This window comes from Salvia hispanica, chromosome 6 (genome assembly GCF_023119035.1).
Source record: "Salvia hispanica cultivar TCC Black 2014 chromosome 6, UniMelb_Shisp_WGS_1.0, whole genome shotgun sequence".
Taxonomy (NCBI): domain Eukaryota; kingdom Viridiplantae; phylum Streptophyta; class Magnoliopsida; order Lamiales; family Lamiaceae; genus Salvia; species Salvia hispanica.
The window spans coordinates 10,491,900-10,506,137 of record NC_062970.1 but is presented as its reverse complement, the minus strand read 5'-3'; the positions used below and the strand labels follow the sequence as shown (position 1 = coordinate 10,506,137).

At 34.6% G+C, this 14,238-nt stretch overlaps 1 protein-coding gene and 1 long non-coding RNA gene across 3 annotated transcripts; both read left to right on the top strand.

Moving 5' to 3' along the window:
- The first annotated feature begins 1,497 nt into the window (after nt 1-1,497).
- LOC125197372 lies at nt 1,498-2,994 on the top strand. The gene is made up of 3 exons (XR_007172052.1): nt 1,498-1,655; nt 2,102-2,176; nt 2,638-2,994. It is a non-coding gene; the product is annotated as an uncharacterized LOC125197372 (long non-coding RNA).
- Nucleotides 2,995-9,870: 6,876 nt separating this feature from the next.
- On the top strand, nt 9,871-13,280 carry LOC125196622 (probable LRR receptor-like serine/threonine-protein kinase At4g30520). 2 transcript variants are annotated; one of them, XM_048095215.1, is made up of 11 exons: nt 9,871-10,080; nt 10,155-10,287; nt 10,434-10,505; nt 10,582-10,725; nt 10,843-10,911; nt 11,043-11,102; nt 11,298-11,398; nt 11,482-11,616; nt 11,695-12,039; nt 12,263-12,642; nt 12,706-13,280. In XM_048095215.1, the coding sequence occupies exons 1-11, from the start codon at nt 9,990-9,992 to the stop codon at nt 13,039-13,041; spliced, it is 1,866 nt and encodes a 621-aa protein (XP_047951172.1). In that variant the 5' UTR covers nt 9,871-9,989; the 3' UTR covers nt 13,042-13,280. The 2 variants fall into 2 exon arrangements, with proteins under 2 accessions (XP_047951172.1, XP_047951171.1); XM_048095214.1 differs by having other exon boundaries at nt 9,872-10,080; nt 10,840-10,911.
- The last annotated feature ends 958 nt before the right edge of the window (nt 13,281-14,238 follow it).

Here is a 14,238-nt window from a genome sequence, read left to right as displayed (position 1 = left end):
AACTAAAAATAACTAACTAAAAGAAGAGATATGCTAAATCAAATAAAATCAAGAAAGGAATATTGAGGATGATCTTTGGCGAGATTTGCTAGATCGAAGACCCTATCAGACCTCCAACAACGCAGACAATTAAGAACCCAAAGAAGTAGCAGGAAGAAGAGACAGGATCAACAAAACCTCATCAATGGTCTTCAGCTCTATGCTTCGTTTTGCGAGTCCCTCTCGATCATCTTCTCACGTCAGCCAAATTCTAACCCTTTTGCCCCGGTAAATAAGGAAATTCTGGGCACCACCCTTTAGTCCATGAATCTCCATAGAATTAGCGCCTTCTCCACATTCCATCTAGGTTCTATCCTTTTGTAAATGACTTTATTTCTGAGCCACCAGATGGACCTTGAGATCACATAGACATCCGGGCCATCGCCAATCTTGTCGATGCTTTCAAACTAAAACTCGACGGTATATACTTTCAAAATTGCTAAAAATTCACACTATGATAATAATTTTGCTACTATAATATACAGAAATTTTTGTACAATAAAAAATAGTACATTATTTATTCATTAATTAATTGTCTTTGTTGTGATACAACAAACTAAGTCACGTAATATCTCACGAGTGCTATCCGAGACTTGAGTCGAAAAAATAGCATTTGGAGCTTGATTCAACATTAGACGAGCCGAGCTCAAGCATGTTCATGAACCTTTATAAATTGAGCATGAGAAATAGGTTGATCAAGATCTCAAACCTTTTTACGACAAGTTCATAAGATTTTAACGAGTTATAGCTCGAATATGAGTTTATTGACCGAGTTCGAACCGGTAATTATATTGCATATCGAACATCTGAATATTTAAACGAGTCGGTCAGACTTCAACTCGGCTCGTTTACTGCCAATAGCCATAGATAGAGAGGATATGAGCTTGCTTTATCACAATTTGACTATTTGATGTAGGTTGGTTGGTGGTCCAAAAACAACTATTTTCATCCCATACTATCATTCTATCGTTTTCAACCATGTCTTTAGCTTTCCTCTTCAATCGTTTGAGTATGATGCATATCATATCATTCACATTTGTTATTATCTTCTATGATCAGTGCTAAAATAATTAAATAGGACGAATATTTCACTCTGATTTAAACAAGGCCAGATGCACCATATTAATAAAATACATATGATTTTTACAAAATAAACTAGCTATTAAATTAAATGTATAGATTCATTAGTAGTATGTGAGTGTTGTATTTCGTACAGTATTAACATAAAGAATTAAATGTGGAAATAAGGCAAAGTTTCAAGGTTTTGTATTGAAAAGTTTGCAGGATATCTTGAGTCTAGAGTAAAGAATTTAGAGAAAAAAGGAAAAAGAAAATAGTGACTGGTGCCACAAAAGTGTAAAGAGTAAAGATATTTACAACACTTTAGCTTTTTCAAAAGCTATGCTATCGAAGAAGCTGCCCACTGACATATCTGTGTGTGGAGAAGAGAGAAGAAGACCTCTTAAATATATTCAAACCTCACCAACTCACCCACCCTTCCCTCTCTCTCTCTTACACACACACACACACACACACACTGTTTCTTCATAACTTCCATTGATGAATCATGATCATGCATGAAGGTCAATAGTGTTCATGCACAAAATTCTTGCTATGTAAGTTCACCATTCACTTTCACTGATGTGTTTTTGGTTCCACCACTCTTTACATTTTCATGTGTTTAATTAGTTTAAGCAACATTTTTTTCTTTTTCTTTTTGTTTTGGTGTTGAATTTTAATTGTTGCATCCAAGAATGAAATCGGAAATGGATTTTATTTTTCTGTAATGATGACGCAAATCTGAAAAAAGCAAAAAAATTCATCTTTTGAAGATCTCTACTGAAAACGATTGATGTCCTAACTCCTAACCCTTTTTTTTTTTGTTCAATCTTCAAATTCAGATTTCTCTACACATTTTGTTCTGTTTTCCGTTTCTGAATTTATTTTATGGCATTTGTAATATTTATACTATGATTATAGCCAAGATTACATTGTGCTTAAATTTTGTGAGTTGTGGATTCATTTTGTAGCATCTGTTCTAATTTGTTTTAATTTATTAAAGATGATTCAGATATATGGGTTTGTATGGGTCTGGTGTTGCCTTGGACTAGCTGATCTGCTACTCTTTGTTTCACAGGTAATTAATATCGTCTCTCTGTATCTCATATTGACTTGTAGTAGTAGTATGAAAAACTAAAATATGAAAATTTGAAATTGCAGCCTAGTATAATTAATTAATGAGTAAAAGAGGTATTTGTCTTGGGTTTAGAGATTGGCACTCTCGAAAACAAACACTCACACACACCAAAGCAACGGTGTCCTGTTTGGTCTGGTCCATGATCCTTTCCTTCCCTACATTTCAAAATACAATCCACACATTTATGAAACTTCACTAATCAAACGGGCCCTACAAGCCTGTCCTTCAAATTAGACAATTCTTAACATAGGGGCTAATTTTGGAATGGCTAAGTTGAGACTTACAATCAGACCCACCTGTGATTAGACACTAAATTAATTAAGAGTGTTGTCCATCATTTTACTAATAAAATCTCTACTCACTTTTCTTTCAAAATACTCACCATTCAAATCTACTCGCAGCTAAATATCCTTGCAACTCTGCCCATTCGGAATCAACTGCGCTAAATATTTCAACGAAAACATGACACAAGGGTTGCGGCCGATGTTCCGGAAACGATGGCGGCCGCTGCAGGTGAAGCAAATGGCTGATGTTTTCAACTGCATTTCTTCCAAAATCTTTCCTTTTTTCTACCTTGCCTCTCTTCTCCTACATTAGCTTCTCATCCTCGTGATATTGGCGGCACGGCTCAATCTCTTCCTTTTTTTTTATTATTTTTATTTTGGTTTCTTCGGTTTTATCTAATTGGATAATATATCCATGCTAACCTCTTCAGCTTTGTGGTATTGTTTCATGAATGTTTAATTTTTCCAGCATTATTTATGTACTCACAAAACTGAATAAAATGCAATTTAATTGATACATTAATTAGTTTTTCTTTAATTAATAGATTTAAAATTTGAGGCACCATGACCATGGAAATTATTGGAGATTCATTGTCATTTTCTTTTAAACAAATAAAGTAAATTGGGAGTAATTCCCATTTTCGTGCATTTCAAATAGGAGTGCTTAACCGGTTCTCAGTTCTCCGGTTAAACGGGACCAACTGGTTAATTGAGGAACCGGAACCGGAATATTCCGTTCCGGTTCCGGTACCGATTCCTAATTTTTTGATAAAACCGATTCTGGTTCTAACCGATACCAATAGGTTCCTAACCGGAAATCGAATTTTTAATTTAATTTCAATTTCATATTAATATAACTTACCATTATTATTATTCAAGTTTCTTAACCCTATTTTATAATTTAGGTATTGACTTATCGAATATTTTTAAGTGTTGGACTTATTTAGGTATTTAATTGTTTAATTTTTTAGTTATTGGAAGATGAATATTGTTGCTTTGTTAGTTTTTACAATTTGAATTATGTTTATTCATACTTTTAGATTAAGTTCATGAATTTTTATATTTTTAGATGTTGAATTATTAATTTTTTTGGGTATAGAATTATTTAAATTTTTATTTGAGTAAAAATTTGAATTAAAATTAGACAACAAACCTGTTCTTCAGTTCCAAGCCGGAACCGGTCGATTCCGATTCCAGTTCTTGAATTTAGAAAATTTTGTAATCGGTCAACCGGCCAGTTCTAACCGGAACCGGCCGAGTAAGCACCTAATTTCAAAATAGTACTACTTGCCCAGTGTGATTAATTCAAATTTAATCGAATTTATATTTTTAATTGGTTATGTCTCCAATGCTGAAACGGACAGATCAGATTCTGTAGCATGACATTACATCTTGGGTAACCCATGTCGTGTCACCGAAACAACACGCCACAAGTAGCTAGGATGGTCAATTTAACTTGAAACCTACACATTGACCTAGGATGGGCTCCTCAGGCTTTACAAGTGATTGGGCCGGGATTAATAAATGATTGGGCCACTTATATTTCACAATATCAATGGCAATTGACAAGTACTCCCTCCGTCCCAGAGAAGTTGGCATACTTTGAAAATGACACGGAATTTTAGGAGTTTTGTGTGTTAAATGGAGAGATAAAATATAATTTTTATATTCATGTGAGAGAGAACTTTTTCCAAAAAGGGAAATGTGACATCTTTTGTGGGATAAACTAAAAAGGAAAGTGTGCTAACTTCTCTGGGACGGAGGGAGTACAAAATATGGTCCGTTTAACTTGGCATGAGTTTTAAGGAAGGTGAAAAAAAGGTGATTTAGAAAATTTAGTAGAATATAGGTTCTATATCTATATATTATGAGTAATTCATAATAAAATGTGAGTGTAATGAGCTAGTTGAAAGGGAGATTCATTCACTAAAAATAGGAAAAAAAAAAAAAACAACAATAAATAAAGTGGACAATATTCATGATCATATCGAAATGACAAAAATGGGCACATTTCACAATTTGGTTTAGTATAGCTTCTCACTTATAAATTTAATGGAAATTGGTATACAATTGTACTCAAAAGTCTAAAATAGTGTTTAGGGCTTCAATTTTGCATAATTCTCAAATCTATTAAACTAGCTTATGCTGATGTGCGATCCTTTTACCATGAGATGGTAAATTAGTAGTACTGTGTCATTTGAGTGATTTTGTACTTTATGACTTAATTTTGTGACCAAAATATCCTTTCATCCTTCATAGCATTATTAATTCTGGTTCGGATTCAGACCTCAAGTCCCCTCCACATCATCATTCTCCTAATTTTTAGGGCCAGATCACAACTTCCATAACCTTGCAGGCCCATCCAGACCCCAATCATTAAATTGCAATATTCACCACTACAAATTATTTTAATTGTAAAAAAAAAATGTTAAACAATTAAAGCACAAAAAATTCATTGTTTAGTCGAAAATTAAAAAAATTCAAATACAAATCCTAATAAAAATTACACCAAATCCTAGAAAATAAAAATTACAATCCTAGGAAATAAAAATTACAAATCCTAGAAAATAAAAATTACAAATCTAGAAAAAAAGAGGAATAAATATAGAAATAAATAGAGAGGTAATAAAGTGAGAAATTGGTGGAAGAATGTTGAACAAATGGAATATAAATAGACAAAAATTTCAAAAAAAAATTTAAAAATAGAAAAAGAATAGGGGGTTCTGGTCCGGTCCGAACACCCCATAACCCTAGGCCGGGCGGCCCCGGGACTCTCAGGCGTCCTCAGGCGCGGCCTAAGCCGCAACTTCTTCTCCTCCAAAACTGAACAGTAATCCATTTCTCTTCCCAGTCTTTGGTCTTTCTAATCAAAGTCAAGCTCAGTATATATAAATGAGATGAGAAGTACTTAAATTTTATTTTGATTGCTTTGAGTTGTAGTTATAATTTATAGAAAGGAAATGTGAGGGCTATGAATAGTTTATTTTGTACGTGTAGTTATTGATGCCCATATCGTATCATTAATTCAGTTGTAATCAAGGAATCATTTAAAGATTGATACCACTTTTAGATATGATTACATATAGAAGGGATAAATCTAGTGAAGTTTGACTCAAATAGATAAATATAACTATGCCTAACATAATTACCATCCATTAATCACTATTATTCACCCACGACCATACGACTTGTGTCTCTAAAAGTTTTGAAATATGCCAATTTAGCAATCATTATTAACCATCCTTATATTATGTTTACTAACAGTGATTCGAAATGGATTAGCTGTATATTTGTTGAGTCCCCCAATGCAACTGCATTTTGTGTTAAATAGGAGTAGTAACATTGACTAGTATATACTCCAATTAATAAAACTTATAATTAACTAAATGATAAAATGGTCAAATCATCAAATTAAATTTATTACTATCACACGAAAAATCAAACTACTAAATTATTGGCATTGATGACAACAGTAACTTTTGGATATTTGATACTCTGTTCTAAATTATGAGTTTTTGATAATATTGACAATGTTTTCAAAAATACAAAGTAAAGTGAATTGAAAAAAAATCTGAAATATGAATCTAGATCATATTTTATACAGTAGTATATTAATTTTTAATAATGTGAGTGACTGAGTGGAATGAAATAATAAAATCAAAGCCTGTATTTACCATCTCTTACTAGCGGATAAACAAAAATAGAAAAATTGCCGAGGGAAGGAAGGAGTATTGTTTCTCTGTACAACTTGCTATAATTGCAATAACTTGCGATACATTTACAGTTGTTTAATGTTGGGTTTTTGTAACGTTGGTGAATTCGACTATTGGAAAAATTTTATGCTTTTCAATAAACTTATTCCTCATAGTAAAATATTATGTACTATATGCACAAAACTATCAAACTTCACGTATATTATTCATATATATTTTTAGCACTTTTTGACTAATGTTATAAGAGCACTTCCAATGGTTTGGGGATAAACTCCCTTATTTCTCCCTAACTCCTGCCACATCAGCGCCATATCAGCATCAAAATTTATCCCCAGTTTTTAGCCAACTTTTAGCCAACCTCTGCTTTCTGATTTCTCCCTTATTTCTCCCTAACTCAACATTTCATTTTTACATCATCACTAATTTAATTGTTTTATTTTTATATATAATAAAGCTAGCTTATTTAATTTATAAGATAAAACAAATAATAGTAATAAAGTTCGTTGTATTAAACACGGGTACACATTACAACGAAAAAAAAAAAAGTACACGAATGGAAAAAAAAAATCAAAAAAAAAATTCAAAGAAAAAAAAATTCAAGGGCGGTGGGCGCGGTTTCTATTTGCCCACAATTCTTCGATGATATCGTGTTGTAGTGCTTGATGGGCCTCCTTCTGGTGTATGCATGAACGCCTGGAACCGTTCATGTTCGTTGTGCGGTACACCCTGGCGGGCGGACTCGGTTGAGACACCGTGACTCGATGATGCAACACTTGGGTCGTTGGTGACGTCGAGGACGCCTTCGTGTTCATCATCGATGATCATGTTATGCATGATGATGCACGCATACATGATATCGGCAATATTCTCGCTTTGTATGTAGCGGGAGATATAGTTGTTGATTGGGTTGTTGGCGAAACCCGCTACATCCCATCCGGTGGGAGCGGGAGGTACCTCTTCTTCGGAAGAAGAATGTGATATTTCCTCGTCGGACTGAGCACGAGACGATGAATCAGAACTCATTTAATAAAGATGGAGAGAAAAAAGATTGAAAATTTGTGTGAATGAAGTTTGTGGGTGATGAATGGAGGAAGAGGATGAAATATTTATAGGGGTGGAAATTAGAATATGACCGTTGAGGAAAAAAAAAAAAAAAAAAATTGATCATCGCCGAAAAATCGCCGAACAGCTCCCCACAGTGGCCGGCGATGATCCGGCGATAGCCCGGCGTTAAAACGCCGCTTGGCGTAAAATCGGTAGGAATTTCGCCGAAAAATCGCCGAACTCCTCCCAATGGCCGGCGATAAGTCGGCGATATCCGGCGAAAAATCGCCGGATTTTCGCCGTCGCCATTGGGAGTGCTCTAAGCTCACATTGGTATGTAGTACATTCAACCGATTTAAAAGGGTTGCTAATTTCAATTAATAATATAATTATATGTGTAGCAGGCTAGCAGCTGAAAAGCAGCAAACATACCTTGTGGAAGTATCATTGGAAGCGCATGGAAGAACAAACGCAATCCAACGAAGATTTCTTTAATTTATTTATTCTCATAAGCTTGTTCAATATGATTATATAATAGGATTATCATTTTTTAATATATTAATATTATATAGTAGTATTATTGTATCTGCAAAAAGACTTTCAGTTCACGAAATAAAAGTTTATGTGTATATATGTGCATCCTTGATATTGCAGAGAGGACATTGTTATTATTCAGATAGTTTAATGATATATTCGGAGATGATAATTAAGTACGCTCCTATGAATTATTAATTATATGTTCTTCCTTAATGGTTGATTAATGATAACTACTAACTAATAATTGTTCATAATGTACATAATTAGTGATGGGGGCCAACTCTGGAGAATGGATAGCTACTCCAACGTAGTACATCTATTTTCAATTTTTCACACTTTCTCACATACATAAACAAATTTACGAGACCCAGTAATATAGTAGAATGAATGTAATGTTTTTGTCATTTTTAACTAAAATACTAGTATTCGAATATATTCAAGTTGTTGGTGTGCTAATCATTGCACATCAAAGATAGAATTGTAAGAAATACAAGAGTGTTATCCAAATTTTATTAATTAGTACTCACCTTTTAGGAAGTGTTAAAAACACAAAATTGTGAGTGCTAGTTCAGATTTTCAATCTAATGTTGAATTTAAAAACTCCCCCCTATAAATGGGGGCATGACGTCAGTCAACCCTCTCTTTACCAACTCCCTCCATCCTATTCTATCAATATTTTTGAGTGACATATAATTTTAAGAGGAGTTGTTAAATGAAGTAAATAAGGTATAAAAATGTAATTGTATATTGTAATGAGAAGAGATGAGGGAGGAATTTATTTCTAAATATAGAAAATAGACATCTTGAATGGAACAAACTTAAAAAGAAAGATGAACATCTTGAATATAACGAAGGAAATACATAACTACATCGCATTCCCGATGTTCATGTCCTTGGGGCACAAATGCCCAATATCGATTCACAAAGGGATAACAAGGAGCATAAAATAAATTGCTAAAATTACTACTATTTTTTGAAACAAATCTTGTTGACTTGTATGATTCTGTGACGGAGTTATACACATACAGTCGGATTTAAGCTACATTTAATAGTTTTTTCTTCCGACTTTCTCTTATAGGAGTCTCATTTGAGTTCAACATGGAATTTAAAAAATATAATGAAAAGTTGGTGAAAATGTACGTCCTATGTTTATAAATGTGAGTGGAAAGAGGTTAATAAAACGTAGAGTCTAGCTAATAATAATACTAGTATAATTTATAGAATTTCTAACTGAAACTCTTAATATGGGACGAACTAAAATGTTAAACGGTGATTTCTAAAGTAAGACAGATGGAGTATTAAAAACTCTCAGCGTGCCATTCTAAATAGCATATGGTACGTAAAAGTTTATATTCCGACAATAAAGTTAAAAATTGAGTTTCTAGATAACAAATATCAAACCAATATTCATCTAAATTTTTTTAACTTGACCTTGGAATTTTATATCAGACTCCAAAGATCCGATTTGTTTGCCTACGTTGGATTAGGCCAAATTCCATAATAATAGGAGTAGAATTTGAATAATTTATGCATTTGCAAAAAAGGTAGTACTACTACTTATTTTCATTATAATTCGAAATAAATTTCCAAATGCCTAAAATTTTTCAAATATACAATAGACATGCTCCGCGCTTTAATATTGCTTGGTCCCTGCATGATTGACTCCAGTAGACATTTGTAGAGGTAATTAAGCAATTACTCATTGCTCAATTTTTAATAAAAAATAACATTTTTACTCATTTTCTCTTATAATTTTTTTATTTTATAGTACTTCATTAAATATTAATTGTATTTTCTAAAATTTCATGTCAAAAAATAGTTGATTATTTGAGAGAAAGAAGAAGGTCAGTAAAACAGAACTGCAAACCTGCTGCAGGCACTATTTTTTTTTTTGCAGTAGGTGTGGTGTAGGCAATTGTACAGACTCTTTTTTTTATCTCCTTGTTACCGTAAATCTCCTTTTGCACACATTCAAAAGGCAAGCAACTGGAGCAATAAAAAGATAAAGTGGTCTAAAAAGAGGAGGTACATAGTAAAAGAGGTGTCTTTGTAAAAAATGCTTTTCAGAAAGCGGGAGAGAGAGAAAAGAAAGGTGCTCAAAAACAATGTTTGTGAATCAAATGTAGTAGTAGTGGTTTTGTTTCTTGTTCCCATGTTTTGCCAGTGATCATAACAATGTCTCTCCTTCCAAGCCACTGCCTCCTTCTCTTCTCCCTTCCATTTTTCTTTACTCTCTCTGTCTCTTTTGAGCCCCGCAATCCAGAAGGTAACTCTCAACAGATTACAAAAGCTCCATTTCTTCTTAATCATAATGTATTGTTGTTTGTTTGTGGTGTGTAGTTGAAGCTCTGACTGCTGTGAGGGAAGGCCTCTCTGATCCTCATGGAGCTCTCAGCAATTGGGATGAGAACTCTGTGGACCCTTGCAGCTGGTCTATGATTACTTGCAATTCTAATGATCTTGTTACTGCCTTGTTGGTCTTCTTCCTTCTCCTTGATTTTGTTTTATTGCTATTAAAGATTGTATTTTTAGTATTTTATTGCTGTTAAAGATTGAATTTTTATTGCTGTTAAAGATTGCATTTTTACTGCTAATCTTGGTGGTTTATGTTCTGGGCAGTGGAGCTCCAAGTCAGGGCTTATCAGGGTCTTTGTCTTGGATGATTGCCAACCTTACAAACCTCAAGCAAATGTAAGCAAATTTCAAACCCACACAAACTAAAGTTTGAATTTTGAAGGGACCATTCATGTTGAATTTTGCAATGCAGAATGTTGCAGAACAACAATATTTCTGGCCATATTCCAAAGGAAATAGGCTATCTCCCAAATCTTCAGGCACTGGATCTCTCAAACAACAATTTACATGGCCATATTCCTGAGTCTTTAGGCCTCTTGAACCACCTACAGTATATGTGAGTTTTTTTTTTTTTTGAATTTACTTCTTTTCTTGGCAAAATACTATCCCTCTGTTTGACTTTCATTGTACTACTGTCTGTTTGATGTGGTTTGTCTTGTAATGAATATAGAAGGTTGAACAACAATAGCTTGAGTGGGCCTGTTCCTCTGCCTTTGGCCAATCTCCCTCGTCTTACTTTCTTGTGAGTATCAATCTTGCCATATTCTCTGAGTTTTCCTCATTTTTGTTCTGTAATGCTTATCTTAGTGCTGTGGGATTTGTTTTTCCACATGTGAATCATGGGATGTTCTGTCCTTTTCTTGAATATTTCAGGGATTTGTCCTTCAATAATCTCAGTGGACCTATTCCTACTTTTCCAACCAAAACATTTAAGTAAGATTTCTCACTACTGATTAATCACATTCACATATTATGACATTCATATCAGCTGTATTGAATGCTACAATTGTGTAAGACAAATGTTACTCTGCCACTCTCTGTGCCTTGTTTTGTGTGTGGGCTTCCTTTGTTTTGCTACTATTTTTTTTTATATTCATTTGTCTCAATTCATCAAATGTTTTGTTGCAGTATTCTTGGAAATCCTCTGATTTGTGGAAGCCACTCCAGTGAAAAATGCTCTGAATCCCTCCTGGCTAGCCCTCTTTCATTTGCCATCAACCCCTCTTCCGGTAGACTTGATGATGCTCTCTTGTTCTCTGTTCGATGTCGTTTAAACTCGGATCAATTTGCTCATTTTGTGGTGATAAATCAGGAAAGTCCAAGACCAAGAAAATAGCAATTGCACTTGGAGTGAGCATTATATTTGTCTCCATTTTAGTCTTAGTATTAGGCTTTCTACTCCACAAACGAACCGTGAAGAGGAAGCGGTCTGTTCTAAACATTACAGGTATGCGATAACTTTGCTAATAACATGTTCCTCGTTTTCTAGTTTTCCTAACTGTATATTGTTGTTTTAATATTGTAGATGTTCAAGAAGAGGACCTTATAAGACTAGGGAACCTCAAGAGCTTCTCCATTTCAGAGATACGACGTGCCACGAATAACTTCAGCTCCAAAAACATACTTGGTGCTGGGGGATTTGGCAATGTTTACCGCGGGAAATTGGAAGATGGAACGCTGGTTGCAGTGAAGCGACTAAAGGATCTGACAGGAACTACCGGGATATCACAGTTTAGAACGGAGCTTGAGATGATCAGCCTGGCGGTTCACAGGAACTTGCTTCGTATATTTGGATACTGTGCCACCCAAAATGAGAGGCTTCTTGTGTACCCTTACATGTCTAATGGCAGCGTCGCGTCAAGGCTTAGAGGTAGCTTCAGTTCCTCTTTTTTGGAGACTGCTAATTTTCTAGCATTCTTGTTTGAAACATTTTCATAGAAGAAAAACAGTTGCACATATCTAATCATGAAATTTGAGATCACAGAAAGGTTAAGACTTGCAATAAAACAGCTTGAATCAAATGCATAATGTTTTAGTAGTCTGTTTAAATTATTAGGTGATAAAACATGTGTGCCATTTTTTGTTGTTACAAGGGAAACTGGGGCTTGACTGGAACACGAGGAAGAGAATTGCAATCGGGGCTTCAAGGGGTTTACTGTATCTGCACGAGCAATGTGATCCAAAGATAATCCACCGAGATGTCAAGGCTGCCAATATCTTGCTGGACGACTACTGTGAGGCGGTTGTGGGAGACTTTGGGCTTGCAAAGTTGCTCGATCACGGTGAATCTCATGTGACCACAGCTGTCCGTGGCACTGTAGGCCACATCGCGCCAGAGTACCTCTCCACCGGCCAGTCATCAGACAAGACTGATGTGTTTGGATTCGGGATCCTCCTGCTGGAGCTGATTACAGGAATGCGAGCTCTCGAGTTTGGGAAAACCGTGAGCCAGAAAGGAGCCATGCTAGAATGGGTAATGTGTGTTTCTTTGATCACTAATTGGACTTGAACTAATACAAGATTTGTGACATTTTAGGTTAAGAAGGTCCAGCAAGAGAAGAAAATTGAGTTATTGGTGGACAAAGAGCTTGGGATGAAGTATGACAGGATTGAGGTGGGGGAGATGCTGCAAGTGGCTCTGCTCTGCACTCAGTACCTGCCCGCGCACCGTCCTAAAATGGCCGACGTTGTGAGGATGCTCGAAGGCGACGGCCTTGCTGAAAAATGGGCGGCATCACATAGCTACATTGACAGCAGCACCACTTCAAAGAGCAAGCTGAATGATTGTGATGAGTTGAGCATGTTTGGGATGGAGAAGAGCATAGATGATGATTGTGATGCCAACTGCATTGAACTTTCTGGTCCAAGGTAATTAGAGAAAAGGAAAGTTTAAGTAGGCCATGCCACACCACTTCATTTGTACTTCTATTCTTGTGATGTACATATCTAAAAATCCTCTCTTTTATTTAGGACTCTGATTTTATTGGTCCTTCTAATATGTTGATCAGTTGATGTAATATTTTGTGGATATGGGGACAGAGAGTACATGATTCCGAAGTCATGAATGTAATGTATAATTAAGGGAGCAAAGGTCAAATTTGGTCCTGAACATATGGTCATTTTATGTTTTTGGTCCTAAACATTATTTTTTGGATTTTTTGGTCCTGAACATATAAAAATTTGATCATTTTGGTCCTCCGTCAATATTTCCGTTAAAAACTAACGGTCAAGGATTTTGACCAAATTAGACTTTTAATTCTAACTTTTTACTCCCTAATTTTAGTAATTATTTATTTAAAATCAGATTTAAATAATATGAAAAATAAAATGAAAACTTGTAATTCCTCTTGACCGTTAGTGGAATTACAATTTTTCATTTTATTTTTTATATTATTTAAATCTGATTTTAAATAAATAATTACTAAAATAATTAGAGAAAATTAGAACTAAAAGTCTAATTTGGTCAAAATCGGGATTAAACCCGTTGACCGTTAGTTTTTAACGGAAATGTTGACGGAGGACCAAAATGATCAAATTTCCATATGTTCAGGATCAAAAAATCCAAAAAATAATATTTAGGACCAAAAACATAAAATGACCATATGTTCAGGACCAATTTTGGCTTTTACACTAATTAAGGAGATCAAGGACAAGAAGTGCAAATACCACAAAATATAGCCATAGTTTCTCCGTCAATGCATGCAAGGAAAAGCTCAATTTCACTTTAAGTTATCACTAGACCCTACTGTTCCATTTGTCCGTGACTAGGAGTTTTGTTTTCCATTTCGGTCCATCTCTTAATAGAGTTTCGGTTCATTTTTACTATAATTAATAATAGGTGTGACCTTACACTAATTCATTTTAATCACATTTCATTTAAAACTTATATATATACAAGTGAGATCCTTGTTCCACTAACCTTTTCTACCTAATTTTATTAACATTTCTTTAAACTTTTGTCTAAAAGAAATGAGACTCCTAATAGTCAATGAACAAGGTAATATGCAAGTACACATGTTATTCTGATACTCCCCCCGTCTGAAATTAGGAGTCTCGTTTGAGTCGGCCC